We start from the raw sequence: 19,829 nt of genomic DNA, 5'->3' as shown, positions 1-19,829 counted from the left end.
CCCGAGCCAAAGTGAAGACAGCTCATACATACCCAGGGAGATATGTTTTACATGTCAAATGTCCAAAATCCTTCCCATCGCAGTCTTCAACCCCCTCGTGCCTGTAGCCATCTCCGCAGTAAGCACGGCGGCATCCTAGTGAAAAATACAGAAAGAAATACCTTCAAGGCACTTCATATGTAAAAGAGGCATGTGAGGTAAGTGGACCTAGATTTTTAAAGGTAAAGCATAAAACAAGGCATTTTGGGGAGGACATCCTGTAAGCACTGTCTTAGGAGGAGCAATATTCTTCACTACAGAAGAATATGCTTTTTTTAGCCTAATTTCAATGACCAAGCGAAAGAATGGATAACTACTAAGAATAATTAATACAGAAACACTAATTACAACAGCATTTATTCTAATAATTATTATTACCATAGATAATTACTATCAAAACAAATTAAAGGAAGCATAAAATACAGTTAACAAATTATTTGGGGAGGTCACAACTTCAAAAAAACACTCTAAGGCCATTAAGTGGTTTGAAAATCCCAAGCTAGACCTTTACCCAATATTGCACAGTATCTATGTGCATCTACTGGAAGTGAGTTCCCACGTATGAACAGAACTATGCAGACCTATTGCCTGTCTATCAAAGAAAAGTATGCAATGATTGCCAAAAAGTTGTTTTTCCCACTGCTGACTCCTACTGACTTGTGCATGAGTGGGCCTTGTGATATTTTTTCATGATGACTGGCATGTAGGCTGCAGTAATTTGTGGATTTGTTTGCTATTTTAGCAACTGGACTTTGCTTTTGATGTCTTCAACTTTTTGAGTATAACTTGAACAAATTCATTTAGCTAAAATCCCTTTGACGTCTTCTCGGAGACACTATTAACCAATGGATTAAAAGGACACTGAAGAATAGGGAGTTTATAAGAGTTAAAGTGGGTTATTTACAAATAGAAATGATTAATTAATTGCACCAAGGATCTGTTTGTCAGAAACTGATGCTTCTAAGAATAATGAGCCTATTTTACAATTAAATCCACTTAACATTTGGTTAACCTTTTTCTTTTGGTTCAGTCACAAGAGCAGAATGATGACAATGTGCTCATTTCCGAGTAACTCAATGATAACTCTTCCGGTCACATCAGTGTCAGAAGTCTATGTATTGCAAGACCTCGATCGACCTGAAGCTTTGCCCAGTGTATAGCACAAAGTAACACGGTGTGCCTCCAGACACACAATGTACAATTTTGCAGGCACTACAACTAATGAACACTATTTTCCTGCATGCTTGTTCCCCATGGTTGATTGCAAATTCTAATTGAATCATTTTCTCATGCTTGGAGCCTGGAGAGCTCATGCTCTCTCACTGGATTACTCTGCAGTCAGGCAAGCTGAGAGAGGCATTTATTTATAAGTCTCCTTATACCTGTTGCAACTGAATTGCCTTTGAAATCTCTTTCCTGTTGTCATTGAGAAGTTGGCTGGGATTCCTAAGTTATAAGGGGAAGGGTGGTGATGGACAGGTGGATCGACAAACTCACATAGAATGTTGCTGCATACACCTCATTTTCAAAGTCAGGCTAAAAAATGGAGGGCTATATAAATGAGAAAGAAAAATCGCATCTTTCAATGCTGGCTGATAGCTGTTCTGAAATGTGAAGCAGCATCCCTTTGCTAGAACCAACAGAGTACCAAACCTGCTGTGCGTCAGCTGTAGATGGTGTAGAGTGCTGCGCTCTGGGGAAGGAATCAAGCAGTAAATGTCACTGAAAGGTAGAAGTGAAAGTTGCCACAGCTGCTTGTATGCTTACATGCTCTTTGCTATCCACAACCAGCAAAATGAAAGGAAGCTTGATTAGACAGGAATAAAGGTTGTATAAACCTAATAGTGAAGGTAGTGGGCTTCCCACTACCCTATGCACTATCCCACTACCCACCTTCCCTATGCAAGTGAATAACAAAATCCAAAGCAATTTTACTGGACCCAGGATCTAGCTTACTATTAGAAACAGCCAGCTTCTCTGTCTACCCTAAGGGGTTCTGTGGTGCACTGCAAAGGTATGCTACATCTTTTGGCCAGAAAGCCGGCAGCACCCAGGCAAGGTATATATGTAAACCAGCTGCTGGATTTGGCTCCTGAAATGCAGTGGTTTTCCTCTGGCTGCAGACACCTCTGCTCAGTAAGGTACCCGGTTCTCAAAGAGGATGCATGAGAAGTACTTGGCATCACTCTGTCTTGTGCTGGTGTGTGGCATCCAGGTGCACGAAGGACCTCAGTTTTCACACTATGGCCATCGTGCCTCCCTCTCCCTGTGCCTGCACTTGATCCACAAACCACACAAGCTCCCCTGTGTGAAACACTCGTGTGATTTACACAGCAGTGTACCCTGTGGAAACAACTAATGCACCTTCCCTGGTAGAAAGGGGTCACTTTTGATGCGCCGTAACTTACTTATACAGTCATCAGTCACAACCGCATTGCCATCGTCGCACTCTTCCCCATCCTGTACGATCCCATCTCCACAGGTACCACCATCCTTGAAGCGGTAATCCATGGGATAGAAAGGGGTGAGCTGGCCAAACAAACACACAGCGGTTACTGAATCAGACCACGAGCAGTCTGGCTAGCAAGCAGAGGTGAAGGGATTTGGGAGGCAGATCCCACAACTGGGTTTTCATATCCTGCTATTTGGTGGTTCCCAGGGTTTATACAGAGTCTGATTCAAAGTCCCGTGGACACAAGAAGGATGCTGCTGATGATTTCAGCAGGACTTAGCTTAGCTCCTTGAAGCAATAAGGAAATACATGGTTTGGGGTTGCAGGGTTTGTGTTTTCCCACAACTTTGTACCCTGGTGAACTTTGCCTTATTTTGTATTAAATAAAAAAATGCTCTTTACTATCGTAATTCTCCAAATTCAGCCCCAGTTTGTTTACCAGTGGAGCCTGATTCACAGGGAGGTTAGCAAAACCTGCAACACTGATGAGTTAACACCTCAGTAATTAAGACTCCTGTGGACAAAAAAAATCACAGAATTATGTACAGTTGGGGCAGTGCTCAAAAGTGACTTTTTTCTCCATTTGCTTCATTGATTCTGTATGACACCTTAAGTACAGAAGTATGTTCTGTATTTAAAAATGAAACATACACTCACGAGTTTTCTGAGACCACAGTCATATTTTCACCTGGACTGGGAGCCATCCAAAGGTATCCTTGAAATACAAAGATCTCTGATCTCTTCTAAAAGCTAAGGCATTTTCGGTGTTTAACCGGTCCAATTCTTCTTGATTATTCACCACAAAAATCTGGGGCACAGAAAAAGAGGTGATTGGTAACCCTCTCAAGAAGTATTTTGGATTGTCATGGAATCTGGTTTTGCCAACTGACATATGTATCTGCAAATAGGTAAATAATTACACAGAAAAATGGTTTGGTTGTTTTCAGAAACAGAATAGCGTGAAAACTTACACCCATGGACCGCCAGACCATGATAGGCTCCTTTGCAACTGATAAGAAGAAACACGAGTTTCCAAAGGAGAATGGTCTTTCCTAAGCACCTAGCTGTGGCTCCAATGGCCCCTATTTCAAAATCCACACCCACAGGTAATGATCATGCAAATACTTGTGCACAATCATTGCTGAGAAAAAAAGTCAGATGCTCAAATGGTTAGAAGTTGGAATAACTGCAAAATCCATATGGGCGTAGGTGCTTTTTGTGGGTTTGTCTATAATTTTTTAGGCATGCTTGTGGCTACAAAATAAATAATGCATTGCTCAATGCAACCTTCACTTATCTTTTACTAGTTTGTACTTTGTTTAGATTTAATTGGCATTGAAATGCATGTTTCTTTATATGCATATACTTTAGTCTAAAGCCAAGTCTTCAATTAAACAGAAAAAAATTAGTTCAAAATGGAAAAATTAGGACGAGCTGCTCGGTTACCAATTTTTTTAATGTCTCAGTCACTGAAATTGGCTGTAAGGAGCATTAGGAAATAATAATATCTTCCTTCAGCAGCTTAATCAAATTAATTTTAGCAAGATTCAAACCATTTTTAAATTAAGAAAAAGCAAATTGAATGCTTCTGAGCAAAATGGATTTAGGGCTGAGCCTGATTCCCACCAGCACAGACAGAACTGGCTCTTTTTAAACAAATTACCCTGAAATTTTTACATAGCAGAATATTCCCATAGCCCTCGACAAAGGCCAATTTCATTAAAGAAGCATTGAATAAAAATGCCTTCAGCTTGAATGAAAGAAAGCAAAGAAATAGAAAGCCAGCAAAGAACTGATTCTGCAATTGTGTTCAGGAGCTCAAGTCCCAGCCCCAGAGCTCTAATTTCTCTTGAAATCAATAGCAGATCTGTGCTCTCTGAAACTCTCTGTTACCGATACCGGCCCTTGAAATTGCAAAAGATTTAAAAACCGGAATGAACCTCAGCCAGTGACAGAGAACCAGCGCTTTGTTTCCTAGCCTCTCCCCTCCTCTGGCAGTGCTGGCACCAGAGGAGTTGACGGGCGAGGGGGTGATTGCACCAGGGACGTTCCGCGGTAGGACGCTGCTTTGGCAATCCACGCAACACGGGACTGGGGGCACAGAGCACCGTCTCTGGGTCTTTTCCATGTGCAACTATAGCAACCCTGCCAATAGTCGTCAAGTGGTACAAGGCAGGCTTCAAAGCTGCTACATGGGGATCTGAACAGAATAAATAATAGCAGCGTTTAAGCTCCTGCTCTTGACGTTCAAGGGAGTGAAACAAATGGGGCAGGCCAAGGGGGAGCGGAGCTCTGCAAGTGCTCCACTTTCAGAGCTGAGGCTTGCCTCTTTGCCATCCCTCATTTCTGAGAACGAAATGGCACTTGATCATCATCAAATGAGGGTTCACAGAGATAGTGTAGGGTACTTACTTTTTAGGTAGTTACACTCTTATTACTGTCTTTTAAGATCTAATATGAAACTGTGCCAGATGGAAAAGGAGGGTCATAAGACCTACACAGAATATTGCAAGCCTTATACCTTATCCTATGAGCTCTCCATGCCGTGAAGTACATGATAGATTTTTGCAATAGTGATGTGATATGCACCTTTATTTTATGCACTTTCTTCTCGCACCGTTAAGTTTTAAAAATAATGGGGCTTTTTTGTAATGCAACACAGACAGGGATGAGCAAGCAGCTGACAAGACTTGCAGCACACTCATGCAAAAGATGGAGTTCAATGACCCAGTTTAATGGACAGTGTTGTGAGTATGCCCCTTTCACACACTGTAACAGCTTTCTGACAGCGTGACAGATGGGAAAGTTAACAAAGCTAATCGCTGCTTGTGTCATTCAGAGGTGATCAGACACCGCGCAATATCCACTTGCATGAGTGGAGTGGCTGGGCTGCGCTGGTACACAGCAGCAAGGTAGCCTTTTCACTGCTGATTAAGTGCTACAATGCACAGAATAATAAGGCAGGGACCAGGAGAAGGAAAAATACAGAAATAGTATTTACAAAGCCCAAAGAAATCAGAGATGAAAGACTGCTAGGTCACTTTCCACCAATAACTTGTCCTTTAAAGTACTTTGTCCAATTTGCATAAAAATGCTTTCCAGAAGGCTAGAGATTGAAACTAACTATATAAAGTGTATGTCTACAGACAGGAGCTCAGAAGTCTGACTGCCATGGTTTGTGGAGACCCCTTTTTGGTCCAAGGTAAAGGGCCTGTGCTTTGGGAAAAAGTTCTATTGTATATGTGAAATGCTTGATGTCAATATTCAATTCCGAAGTCACTGTCTTTGCAGAAGAAGATAGCAAAAATAAGCAAGAAAGAGATGCTTATTTCACTGCCCAATCTGAAATATATTTCAATTTACTGAAATAAAAAGAATAGATTATATATGTACAGTAGGAGATGGAAGAGAGCATCCTCAGGCTTGAAAAAAGGTTTCTAAACACATGCTACATTACTGGTGGTTTGAAACAGCTGCATTTCAGCACGTCAATCACACAACCCTCACACTAGTTATGAGACCAAACTGTTTTGCACCGACTGGATCTCACAGGTGGTGGATACTAGAAATATTACATTGCCCACATACAGACATCTTCCCTGTGAAATCCAAAATATTGGTGAGTATACCACCTCTTACAATAAAAGTACTTAAGAACTGCTCACATCCTCTTCCAGAAAATCAGCTTACCGCAGGGACTTTCGGATAACTGTGTCCAAACACAGGTTCCTCATATGGCGGGTTATTCACATGCTGTGGGGATCTGCAGAGACATCTCCCCGGAGGCCCTGGAAGTCCTCTTTCCCCTTTTGGTCCTATTGCAAATTGCCCTAGGAAGCAAAATACCAGGTTGCCTTGTTATGAAGTTAACATACAAAACGCAAACGCAGCCTTAGTGGAAAAAGTACAGGTCAGGTGGATATATGCATTTACCTAAATTTTCAGAGATGCACAGCTCCCACCAAATCCACTGGGAACCGAAGGAAATGATTACCAGAACCACCAATTCCAGCACTTCAGGAGAAAGACCAGGGTTTGTACCACAGTCATTTTTTTTAGATCACATTTTAAATTTTTCTACCAACTTTACAGAGAAAAAGAGAGGCCATTTGCTTAGGACTTCCAGATAAATGTCAGCCTGTTTGAAGCTACAGAAATTCAGGTCATGATGAACACACAGATCACTCTACAGCACCTAGGCACCAAGTTTAGTAGAGTCAGACTCTGCAGACACCCACAACGCATTGGACTTGTGCATTTGTGCAACCACTTGAGCGATGCTGTTTTAGAGGTTTCTGTACAAGAAAACCCAACCAGAAATACAGGAGTGCTACAAATAAAAATTAAGAAAAATACTGCTTTTTGACTTTCAAACTTTGAAGGATGCGCTACTCTGCAGAATTAGACTATGAGCCAACATGTTCATGCTGCAAGCAGTGACATCATTACAGAAAGGTAATTTAGGATCAGAATTTATATTCTAGAGGAAAAAGATTAACAAGCCTGATACATAAACTTTCTGTGGATGGAATAATGCCTTTAAAAAGTAATCTCAGGATCCTGGCTGCCTTCTCATCAGCATGGTGAAAATTCTGCCCTCTGAAAACTTCCAGCTATTTTACTCAGGACGAAGATGTTTCAAAATGGGAGACATGAGATACGTGAAGATTTTGAAGCAGCCCCCAGCTTCACAGATGTACCATTTCCAGACTACCAGAAGGAAGAGACCTCCTGCCCGCTGATGTAAGCAAGGGAAGAAAAAGGGAAAGCAAAATGGAAGGGAATGTTGAACAGATCGGCTACAGTGCAAGCAGCTGTTGTCCATTTGAGGCAACAGTAGCTTCCAACTGGTTTTGCTTTTCTTTTCAGGTACTTTAGTATATATCTGGGTTGAGAAAACCCTACCTGAGCCTTCACCGTCACTGAACATTGTAAGTCATGTATTGTCCATCATGTCTACACTTGGTCTCACAAGCTGCCTAGAGTTCACATGCATGCATAGCCTTGAAGATTTTTTTCTTGTGATTTCTACAACACGCACAGTTGCAGCAAGCATAGATCTACAGCTCTTAACTAAAAAGAGAGAGGGGTTTTTTTTCACTACCCTTTTTTCCCCCTCTGACTCCTATCCCTTTCCTTCTCTTCCCTTCTTTCCTTACTGCCATTGTGACTTGAGTCTCATCTGTTTTTCTTTTACAGAGCTGCACAGGGTGAGTACGTCCCGGCTGGTTAGAAATTGCAATCTTTCACTGTAAGCCAGGATATCTGGAGAAGCAGCAGACCTTTGATGATGGAGATTAACTAGTCCCTCCAAGGCTGCCAGATGGCTTTTCATCATCCCCATCTACTAAAGTCCCACAGGTACCACATGTTTTTGGTTGTATTTGAAACACCAGAAGCCATAACGTAGGCTTTAAAGTAAGGTATAGAGTCCTTATAATGGACAAGGATGGCATGACCTGCCTTCAGGATAAATCCTCTCCTTGCTGTCAGTGGAGAAGCAAACGAAGCCCTGCAGCACTTTTTGTAAAGGGGCTGATGTAGGCGTCCGTGATGAGTCAGGAAGGGCTGGGGAGTAGGGACTGTTTAGGAAATCACCCAGTCTCCTGCTTACCTGATCCTGAAGGTCCAGGGGGGCCTGGCTGGCCAGAAGGACCAGGCCTTCCAGGTGGACCCATGATACCTGCAGGTCCAATGTCTCCCTTTAGTCCCTAGGAGAGAGGAGACATTTATTTGCTAAATTATTAACAACACACAACCTGTCCTAGCCAGCACTGGCTTCCCTTTCAAGAAAGCCAGGACATTTGCCAATAGGAGCATGCAGCATGAACTTCATAGCCACCACCCCCGGGAAGAGGTTCTGTCCTCTTCTACGTGGAGACAGAAAAGCACGTCCAGGCAGGACTTCTGCTCTTAAACATCAATGGTCCCAGCAGATCTGCTCTGTGTGGAGTCAGGAATCACCCTGCTCTGACTCCAATCATTTGGTGGCCTTTCTTTAAGGATACCTTTTTACCCCTGGTAGCTCTCTAGGAATCAGTGCAGCTCAAAGAAATGGGTAATCCCAGAAATCCCTAGTTACTGCACTAATACACAACGGGGAAAAAAAGAGAAAATTCGATAAGGTGTCAGCAAGGGCTTCCACAGTGACATTTCCCAGTTTTAGGGTACAGTTTTTGAGAAGCACACTAATGACTTTGAGGCCCACACTGTTTTCAGAAGTACTTTAGGTGCCTGGACTCCTGTATCTCCTTGACTTTCACCGTGGGTATAGCTATGTTAACAAATCACTGCAAAACAAGCAAGAGCTTGGCTTTACGAAGTGCAAGCTAGCGTGTGGCAACAGCGTGCTGACAAATGGTGTCCCTCCAAAATGCTGTAAAATTACCTATGAGAGACAAGCTTACACACAGTTACCATACTATAGCTTCTGTAAAATCAGCCCTAATTTGCCTCATGGGAGCTTGTTAGCACAGCCATACCCTTAGGCATTTGGAAGTTTCACCCTAGACCTGTTCAGCACCTTCCTATTTTTGCTCCTGAGTTTAATATGGTGACACTTATTAAAAATAACTATATTTATCTTCCTGCCATATACTCTCCAAGGCTTGGATTTCTCAGCTTTGTATTTCAGAAGTGTATTACATAGCTTACAGTTTAAATACCTGATTTGATTTTTATGTAACAGCATACATTATTCAGCATAACAAAAATGATGTGCGCTATGTAAGCTTTCCTTTAATGGCAAAGGAGATGAGTTCCTTGAAGATGGTGTAATGTCTGGTTAATGTGCATTCACGGGTGCATGAAGAGTGGTCGCGTGTCTAATTTCAGAGTACTGAAGCATATATAGTAATATACGCTAAAATAATTTGTTGTTATATAATATGTTGTATCCCATGGATACGTTTGAATGTCACTTGCACCATTTCAACAGAGGAAGGTTGATTTTGCCATGGCCCATAAAGAACTAATTGAATATTTGCTTTGTTTAATCCTATTAGGTAAGCTCTGTGCCATCAAAATATTCCAGGATTTATGTGAATGTCAGCGATGCTGATCCCTAATTACTTCTTACATTATGCAACACAGAACTGGCAGACCAGGATTTTGTAGCCCCCAAGAAGTCTGTGGGAAATCTCTTTCCCCCACACAATAGCGATCTGGCAGAGGCAAGCCAGGGCCAGTCGGACATGTACTGCCTGAAAACGAGCTGTCTGCTGTGTCTCCTGCTTTGGAGGAATGATTGCTTAATGCTTTCTTGTTTAGCACAGATAGATTAAATAATATTGACAGAGATTTATATTAAATATCTTTGCCTTGTTTCTTTTCACATGCACCCATGGCATTCAGAAAAGCTTTTCCCATGGACAATATTTATATTCCTCTCCCTTCTTTCAAAGTAACATTATCTGAAGCTCTAAGTCATTCTTCCTGATCAAGGCTGAAATGCTGAACTTTCTCCTTAGGGTCAATTCCCAAGTTTCAAAGCTTTGGGTGTTATATCTCAGTTAGAGGGCAATGAGGCTGTGACTTGTGACTCCCACCTCCTGGCCACCTTTTAGGAAGAGCCTGCCCCAGAGGCAGAGGAGAGCTGAAGAAGGCAGTGAGATAATCAAGACGTATCTCAAAATGGAAGTGGAAGTGACACCTTCCTAATTTAGCTGCTTTTATCTAGGGATGTCAGCTGGATCAAGAGACAGGAAATGGCCCCATGTTGATGGAAACTATCCTCTCAGCTGAACAAACAGCCAGACGGTAACTACAGCACTTAAAGGCAGCAGCCAGAGCTGTAGAGCCTTCAAATACCACTCTCAAGTTTTTTCAAAGGATTAGAAAAGAAGAAAGGAAACAGCTAGTTCACCAGTTACAGAGGGAAGCCCAGTTTCCCTGCAGAAGATCAATGCCGAAATTGCTCTCAGGGCACCAGAAAGGGGTTTGTGTACTGAGCCTTGGGCCTGGAAATCCTAAGTTAGGGCCAGAATATAGTTCTTTTAGTCACGCTGATTGTTGCTTTAAATTATGACACACCTTACATCACCACTTTTTGATTAAGACACTGTGTAATATGACAAAACACCTAAGGTCAAGTAAGGAGTGCACTGTGTTCAAGTTGATCTGCAGGCGCTACATCTTCTCTTTGCCTTACGCTATGGAAACATATTCTGTGCACATTACTTTGGCAGGACAGAGGTAGCACAGTTTACAAAAAACAAAACAAACCAAACCAGCAAAGAGCATGCATCAGCTTTTAAAAACTGACAAATAAAGGACAAAAACCATATTTCTTCTGGGTAATCTAGCAGACTTAGATTGCACATACCTTCCTTACTTGGTGACCTATTATTCCCTCCCCAACACCCAACTTTTTAATTTTCCCCACTTGGGCTATTCTTTCCCTTCAGATATTAGCTGCCGGCATCAGAGCAACAGTGAAGCAGCATGTGCCGCTGTTTGCAATGCTGGGCATAACCAGACTGCAAATAAAATGCCTGCAGCTAAGCCCATTAACCACGGCATCTACAAGTTCCTGTATCTGAGTAGATGCACATGAGCAACAAAGTCGGTCTAGTGAGAACAGATTCCCTTCCTGTCAGTCAGCGGAAAGAAACAGGCTCTGCAGGCGACACTTCAGAGCACCAGGAACTGGTCTCCTTTGCACCCCCAATATCATTGCTTAGAATAAATACACAAGGAAAGGTGCACTCAAAGAGGCCCATTTGGTGACTTTAACAGGTAACTATACCAATATTGCTGCCTCCTCCTTGGAAAACGCTATGGTGGAGGAGTCAGTATCAAATTTACACACAATTCCTGGTCTTTACAATTCATCTGAAAGTCTGAGAAAAATAGTTCCACCAGCATTATTATTTTGAGCCCTAAATAAGGACCATTTGTCAACCGCCCCATTCCTGAATGGCTTCCATACAAGATTGCCATCCCTTAAGGTCACTATGTGTCTTCCTGACCTTTCTCAGAGCAGAAGAATATGTCCCTGGCATGCAGTACTATGGTGAGAACTGCCATATAAATATCCAGTCTAACAAATCAATCTTGGTTTCATGTTAACAGAGGAAATGGGAGAAACAGAGAGGGTGTTTTAGTGCTTTGGTTCCAAGCTGATCTGTGTTGACCAACACTTGGGCCTGGGCAAAGCCTGACTCAACCAAATTGGATGGCATGGACAGAAAGCATCCTCCAGGCACGCCTGGTGGCAGCGGCAGAGCCTGAATGGACACTGGACACAGACTTAGTGCATGTGCTAGAAATGTGTAATACAGGACTGAGGTTTGGATGTATAGACCAGTGGTTTTCATTGCCATAGACCACACACCAGTTTAATCCACTACAGCATACCATCCTTACTGTACAGGTGGCTACTGCCAGCGGATACAAGCAGTGTTTTTGCTAGCAGAAGTAGTGTAGCTCTTTGCACTGGTAAGCCAGGGAGAAAATTCATGGGCAGGCAATGGGATGTCCCTTGCAAGATGCTGCCGCTGCCTCTCTGCCCGGAGCTGAGGTGAGGGGGGCTGGTTTTTGAGGCATCCACAGCAATCCTTCCCTCATTCAGAGCCCCAGAAATCCAGTGTTTTCCTACAAACCTTCCTTTGCTCTTCCCAGGAACCTATTTTCGTGAGGGGCAGAGGATGGCACCTGGGCAGGCTGAAATGTGTTGAATTTTGGATATAACCCATTTGTCATTGCAGCCTACCAAGCTGCCTGTAAATCGAGCAGCCCAGCTCCCTAAGTCAGCCTCAGGGCTAGGGATCTACAAAGCGTAGGGTCCCACGGAGTTATGTCCCATGCTGTCTGAGACCTGGACCTCATGCCAATAGACATCAGGTGGGGCTGGGACCATAGCTCTGTGTTGCTTAGGATTCAAAGGGGGGGTTCGAGGTCTGCTCAAGTTATATTCAATGAGTTCATTACCAAGCCAGGAAAAATACAACTTTCCCCATGTTGCGCGGCCAGGGAGCTGAATGCTGCAGAAAAGGCTCCAGCCCTAAAGCTGAGGCTTTAACTCCTGGGCAGCCTGTGCATGCGTGTGAGGTGTTTCAGGGCTTCTGTCGGCTCCCAGTGTCACAAAGTGCATGGTACCGAGAGCACAGACCGCACAGTTGTACACCATAACCACACAGACAACAGGAGTCACGGGAACGGGAAACACCAGGGTCCTACTTGTTTGCCTCGTTTTCCAGGTCTTCCTATAGGTCCTCTGTGTCCTGGTACTCCAGATTGTCCCTTCGGGCCCATCTCTCCCTTGGTGGGTGTGGAGGGAAGGAAGCAGGATGTAAGTACAGAAATGCACATTACCTTGGTTATGCCTGCCTTATACAAGACAGCAGGTGGATGTTGCTCTGATTCGCATGATTCCTCTAGATAATGCTGGCACCATTTGTTTCTCAGAACATCAAAATTATAATAAAATATTTTAAGGCAAGCATGAAGTGAAAAATGTCTCTCACAATTTACCCAAATTTCCCTGAAAAATCCTTTCCTAAAAAGGAAACCAAATGGAAAGATCAGAAACATGCTCGGAGACTTGGGGAGGTCAAGGCTAGCAAAACTCTCTGACCCTTTTGGCAATATCTTGCTTTGTGCTTAAGATGCACGTGTAATAAAATCACTCAGGGAAAGGAAGGCAAATTCACTCATCTTCTAGCCTCCTTAAAAGCAACCATTATTTCCTCATCCTAATTTCAGAGATAAGATGTGATTATGTCATAAAATTATACTCATTTATGATTTCTATTCATAAAACATCTGAATTGTGGTTGTTTTTTAAGTACAGAATAATGATGATATCGAAACTTGTCAGTATTACCACTGCTATTTATAGTAGTGCCATTGTGATTCAGAGTATCAAGAAGGAAATATTTATTATCTTCAAGTGAATAACACCCAAACAATTAGGCCAGTTATGAATCTATAATCAAGAGTTTGAACATGTTAAACAGGAGGAAGATTATGACTAAAACAACCTTCCAGGAAAAAAGAGAAACAAGAACAAACAGCTACATCTCAGAGTTTTCTCCTAAGATAAAAAGCCTAAAGAATTTGATCAAGTCTAAGAAATGTTGGTCATTGAGTCAAGCAAGACCTTCAATGCCTTATACTTTCGAGGATGTCCCTGAAGCCATTCATTGACCCTCTACCAGCACTTAACACAACTCCCCAGTACATCACGCTCACTTACTTTTTGTCCCAGCATTCCAGGAAAGCCTATTTCTCCCTACAAAGTAAAAGGAGAAAAAGCATAAAAAAATGTGGAGTGATCTTTGACAAAGCAGCACCTTCCTTGGAGGGAAGAAAATCAAGTGCCATGCACTGATATCGGTTACAAAAACCTGCACTGTGACTCAGCACTGTGTAGGTCGATGTAGTATGGTGGAGATGCAGTAGGTGGAGAACTATAAGCAACATTTTACTGTAAAGCCCTTTGTATGGTAACACTACTCCTCCATCTGATCCTCTGCTGCCTGCTTCCTCTCCTCTGGCAAAAACATCTTGGTTGTGCTTTGTCTACAGGCAACCCTGCTACCTGGCCAACTCCCAAAGCCTGCATTTGGGAACGGCATTTCTCCATTTACACCAAAAGCGTTTTGTTTTTCCTTTCTTAGTTAAAAGAACCCCCGAGTCAAGAATCTCACTTTCTTTTTTTCTTTTTTTTTTTTTTCCCCTCACAACATTATCATATCGCCAGCTAAAGGCATTTTGGCAAGCTGTCGTGGTTCTGGACTGCATAGGCCAGGAAAGACTGAGGTTACCTCCAGGGAAATCCCCCTCTGCCTCATCACCCCACTATGCGCAGGGGCTGGGGGGCACATGGACATGGAGGCTGCCCCATTGCCTTCCCGTCAGGTAGGACCACTGCCTGCCCTCACCACTCTTGCCCTCCCAGGAAGATGCCTCCAGGCTCCCTTCCTCCATACCGCTCCTGGTTTTTGCTATCAGAAGTACATTAGTCCTCATGTCTACGTTCAGCTAAAGCTCGCAGCCATTTGGAAAAGAAAATTACCTGGTCTCCTTTGACTCCTTTGTCACCCCTGTCACCTCTGGATCCCTGGAGAGAGATAACAGGGTGACAACAGCTTAATTACTGCCATTTCACAAGGAAGCAAAAAATATTTCTCCTACACAAGGCGTTATTTGGAGTCACACAGAATACAGTAATATCTCCAGAGTAAGGTATATGGTAGATATCTGAAAATGTTCCCGTATTACTTTCATTGATATTATAACAGAATTAAGAGTACGGCTTGTACGAAAAGAGACTCATTCTCCCCAGATAACTACTTTAAATACATACTTTCCTGGACATAATACTTCCAAAGTTTATTTTTTTCCCAGTTGGCTTTATCCAAGTTCAGGTCCCACTGTATGGTCTTACAGTAAAAACTGTCTCTGTGCCAAAGTATATATAGCCTAAATAAACCAGACCAACAATTAAGGATTGTTATACCCATTTTACAGATAGGGAAACTGTAGTGAGGTGCACTGTAGTAACTTGTTTATAAGAAGATGGGCTGTAAAACTCACTTCTTTAGCATCCCAGCCCAAGCCACAAGACTGTGTTCCTCGATGCTTGTTTTAATTTCTCAGTGGGACCTTTAGACGTAACTCCATCAAAATTCAATTTCATTTCCACAGTTACTTTTTTTTTTACATAACTGTTTCCAATGGTTAAATTATACAATATTCTGTTGTCACACTGACCTTTTCTCCTCGAGTTCCTGGAAAACCCTAAAGGGAAAGATAGATATTTTAATGCTTCTCACTTTCAGGATTACCCAAGAAGCAGGACTTTCAAACTTTAAAGTGAAGAAAAACAATGAAGCACAAATAATTAATTGCATCAACTTGTAAATGCAAATCAACATTTATAGCTTCTAAAATTGCACTGAAACAGAACTATGAAATATGAATTAAAGGCAAGACAACTCAGCCCAAAAGCCAATGTGAAAAAGCCAGGTAAAGCCAGCAGGTTTGATATTGCTTTTAAAATTGAAACAAGGGAAATAAAATGTAACTGAAAGTGAATGAAGCTTTAGATGCCACAATTAATAATCTAAAATAATTTTAGCAATAATCTTCCTCTTCTGTTTTTATTTTTTTTTCCCTGTGGAACATCCTTAAATTATACTTAAGTAATCTTCTAATGTGAGGATTACTATAAAACTGAGTTTCTCTTTAAGAAACATACAATAAACAATAGTGCTTAGTTCTTTCCAGTCCTTTATTTGAATAAACTAAATACATAATTTTTTTTAAGTACCCTAAAATACTGTGGCCTAAATTTGTAAAGGCAGAGGCTATGCTATAGACAGTGATGTACAGATACTAGAACATCCAGACGTAATTGTGCTAACTATCAATACATATGCATAGTTTTAGTAGAGGACCAAAATGGTCTCCACAGTCTTATGAGGTGGGTGGAAAACATTGCAGACACAAGTTAATGCTGCAGATACACTTAGTGGAATACAATTATATATAAGTTTTGCTTTTAAAATAAATTTTTGCATTAGAGTAATTTACACCAAAGCATTTTTATGAAAAGCCAGAAACACAGCCAAGCCCAACCAGACAACATAACCTTGCTTGAAGGCGAACATATCTTTTAGCTGTATTAGAAAAGATATATCTTGATAAACGCTTTCCAGCAAATTCATGAGGGAAACAGCCGTCAGCAGAGCGTTAGAAACCAATGTCTGAAAATGCACTGTTTGGTTAACAAACCTTAGAGCCCATTGGTCCTCTTGTACCTGGCAATCCCATCACACCCAACTCTCCCTTTTCACCCTAAAGGGGTCAATAAAGAGAGTTATTGATTGTGGCTCTCTGATGAGGTCGTATTTGAATGTCTGCTAGTTTAGCAGTTCAGGTTTTATGTCAAATAGTTGAGACAAGCCTGACCTTGGTGTAGCTTTGTAGTCAGAGGTCTATAGTGCAATTGTATTCTGCCTGAGTCCTCATATGTTATCTTATTCTTCTGTTTGCATTTTCTTGGGTGCGTAACTTGTGCTTCAGTTTTGCCAGGTGCTATTAAAGGACATGCAAGCAAATTAGCAGCAGCAATGCACCCTTTTACTGCATGAAGGTGCATTGTCTCTACCCAGCATCACTTCCACTGAGTTGCAGAAAAGAAAGGTATTTTGCTGCAAGCCTTTATGGCTTGGGGAGGCACAGCAATTACTTTTACCATAGTTCTGAGACATCATGTGCTTTACAGTGGTTTGGAGCCAGTAAACCATGGAAAGGCTTTACAGCTTCTCTGGCTGCTGTCAGCTAATTATATCTAGGGTGAAATACGGAGTAGTCCCCGCAGACATGCAGCAGCCCTACCAGCAGAATACAGTTGGCTCTCATTCTCCTTTGGCTTTCACTGTCCTAGTAGTGGAGAGGATTTTCACATTGGCTGCTGCCCCGGCAGAAGTTCAGAAAAGACTTGAAGAAACAAAGTAGGAAAAATAAGGATTGGACCAAGGCTGTGTCAAAGAAAGAGAGGACAAATAAGGAGACCCAGATGAAGAAATAGAAGGCACAGAGATGGGAATGAGAAAAAAAAACAACCAGCAGCTTACTGGAGATTTACAGCAAGAAGAGGATGCAGCAAATGACTATAGTGAAGATGAGTATCAGGAGTTTGGGAAGATCAGAGATCAGAAGAAGAGAAAGGAAAGAGAGACACAACCGAGGGAAGTGAGCACAGAGATCTGCTGGCCTCTGTTCGACTGGAGCCTTCATTGACAGGCAGAAAACTGAAATTTATAAAGATCAGAAGAAATGAAAGTGTGAACCCATCTAAAGAACAGAGGAGACAGGTATCAGAGGAGACAATAAAAGCAGAAGAATTGGAATCAAACAGCAAGTAGGACTTGCAGTCAAAGTATAGGAAAAAGTATTACTACTGAATGTGAGGGATGCTTCTAGGAGTGTGATGAAAAAGCATAACAATAGACAAAAAGGAGATAAAATCAAACTTAGGAAGACTTCATAAATAAAACTAGAGCTTATATAAGGAAAAGGCCAAGTGAATGTGTTTTCTGACTGCTGTGCTCTCAGTAATCAGACTGTGAGGGATTGAGGTAGTTGGACCTTCTGCCCTCACTGCTCCCACTGTGAGAAAGCACAGCACACTGCATTTTGGGACACACCATTTCTCATCTCACAATGTTCAAAGTGAACATTGGCTCCTTTTTTGTACGTAGTCTCTTATTGCTTGCCTACATTCCCACATACTATAATAAGATGTTCTTCATCTAACATAGCTGTGGAGAGCTTGAGGGTCTGCTTCCCACGTGTGGCTTGAATTCAGAAGTCATCTACTATTATTCTTGCAGTAGCAAGAGCTACTGCATCACATCCTCTGAGGTGGGGGCACCAACCTTCATGGAACAAATGAAGAGTCAAAGATTTACTGGAAAATGCAGCTGTGAACTAAACATTGTGTGCAGTCCTTTTGTCTGATGCATACTGGATTGAAGAAAAGTAAGTTATCTATCTCAAAAGTCCCAGTAGAAACTCCATACACTGTGGCTCCTGTGAAGAGCTGCATACCTTTTGCATAAGGTAATACTCAGTAAAGGACTGTCCTTCAGCTTTTTTATAATAAATGCAGATGAAGCAACCACTCTGCAGCAGCAAAGCATGTCCTGCCATCTCTTCTGCTGTTGGCTATGAAAAATCACAGGAGTAATGTTTGTTTGCATGGGAATGAACTTCAAAGATCTGATCAGCAATCCACATGGTTTGAATCTTTTTCCCCTGACACCAACCTGGTATTTTCCCTGTGATCACATGGGCACACAGTTACGCTGCCAAGAAGTATGCAGTCAGGCAAAGAGATCATCGTAAAGGACAGTCCCAAAGATGTTGACCAATTTTGAAACCCTGATTCATGTGATTGTGAGACACCAGTGGTTAGCAATAAGTCTTCATTAGATTGACTTTCAATTTCCCTTTCATGTATTTTATTCAACGTAAGAAGTGCTACAGGGGCTAGGCTGAAGGTGCAGTACCCTAAACCTAGACCGGGCAGGTCTTTGCAGAGCAGTGTAAGAAATGGGACAAGCACAGAGTGTCCTTGCACTGCTGCAGCTTCCCAGCCTCCAGCAGATAGTGGTTTAGAGACTTCCTGAGACAACTGCTGTGTTCAGATCATCATGTTGAACAGGTGATCCCATGTGAATTTTAGTCTTACCTTCGGTCCCACAGGTCCAGGCCATCCTACTGGTCCTGGCATCCCAGGGACGCCCGGGGGACCTGGTCTACCCTTGAACGGAAAACATCGATTACAACAATTCATGCAACATCATTCCTACACACAGGCCTCCACTGCAGACAGGAGATATGGAGGAATAAAGTCTTTTCAGGAAAAGAACTGCAAATGCTTCTTTACCTTTTTTTTAAATACAAAAAACCCTATATTATATTCATAATATACAGAATATACCAGGTTATACTGATTCAAAGAAGGAGATCAGCTACAGAGTAAATCTACATGCAGTCAAAATAATCATCCTAAAGCCCCAGTATCAATAACTTAAATCCTCTTTTTGTTTAATAATACGACGTAAATCAAAAAGACCTGCATGTAATTATATCAGCACGAATCCAATTTAGATTGAAAACAGAACCAAACATATAACTAAGATATTCCTATTTTTATTTACTATTATTCTTATTCTGAACATTCTCAAATTACTAGCTATAGTTGCGCTTTATTAGCTACTATATGACTAGCAATAACTACATACATACAGTTATTTATCTATTTTAATGACTGCCTGTAAATCACTCTTTGAGTATCTCCTAAAATGCTGCAGATTAGTGCTATTGCACTGCTTTACACCACTTGACAATATGAACTTAGAAATGTCATCATGACATCTGGGGCTACGAGTGGCCTCCCACGAACCAGACAGCTTTTAGCAGGAGTTACACTGTTTTATTTCCAACCTGGAAAACTTCTCTTTTGGGGCCTACCAGTTTTTGTCAGAAGAGTAAGTACTGATGTACTGTGTTTAAGGTTTGCACTCTCTTGTAGGTTGGTAGGTGACTGTCTCTGAGACATTACTTGTTTTGAACACTTGAATTTATATAAGTAATATTTTTTTTACTGTAGGGCATTTGCAATTTAGATTGAAGAAAAAGACCTCTTTTGTTCATGTGTTTTGTATTTATTTGAATTACTAATTGGTAGCTGGTGTTAAAATCCTTTGTATATTATTAGAAGGGTGTTGAAATCCTTGGTATATTATTAGAAGGGTACTTCTTTTCCTGGTTAGTGACTACCCCCTGCATATCTCTGATTTCGTCCTGCATTTCTGTCTTC

At 41.8% G+C, this 19,829-nt stretch overlaps 1 protein-coding gene across 1 annotated transcript in view; it reads right to left on the bottom strand.

The window, feature by feature from the left end:
* The window catches only part of COLQ (collagen like tail subunit of asymmetric acetylcholinesterase), a 43,217-nt gene that overhangs the window by 3,758 nt on the left and 19,630 nt on the right, over positions 1–19,829 (bottom strand). Inside the window, exons 6-16 of the mRNA XM_072854046.1 lie at positions 18,696–18,767; positions 16,232–16,294; positions 15,209–15,235; positions 14,511–14,555; positions 13,689–13,724; positions 12,671–12,751; positions 8,106–8,202; positions 6,182–6,321; positions 3,180–3,299; positions 2,448–2,568; positions 33–135 (exon numbers count right to left, since the gene is read on the bottom strand). Coding sequence (XP_072710147.1) covers positions 33–135; positions 2,448–2,568; positions 3,180–3,299; positions 6,182–6,321; positions 8,106–8,202; positions 12,671–12,751; positions 13,689–13,724; positions 14,511–14,555; positions 15,209–15,235; positions 16,232–16,294; positions 18,696–18,767 — 905 coding nt within the window. The remainder of the gene's footprint in view (positions 1–32; positions 136–2,447; positions 2,569–3,179; positions 3,300–6,181; positions 6,322–8,105; positions 8,203–12,670; positions 12,752–13,688; positions 13,725–14,510; positions 14,556–15,208; positions 15,236–16,231; positions 16,295–18,695; positions 18,768–19,829) is intronic.

This window comes from Ciconia boyciana, chromosome 2, assembly GCF_034638445.1.
Source record: "Ciconia boyciana chromosome 2, ASM3463844v1, whole genome shotgun sequence".
Classification (NCBI taxonomy): Eukaryota; Metazoa; Chordata; class Aves; order Ciconiiformes; family Ciconiidae; genus Ciconia; species Ciconia boyciana.
Note: the sequence above shows the minus strand (reverse complement) of the source record. Positions and strands in the feature narration are given on the sequence as shown.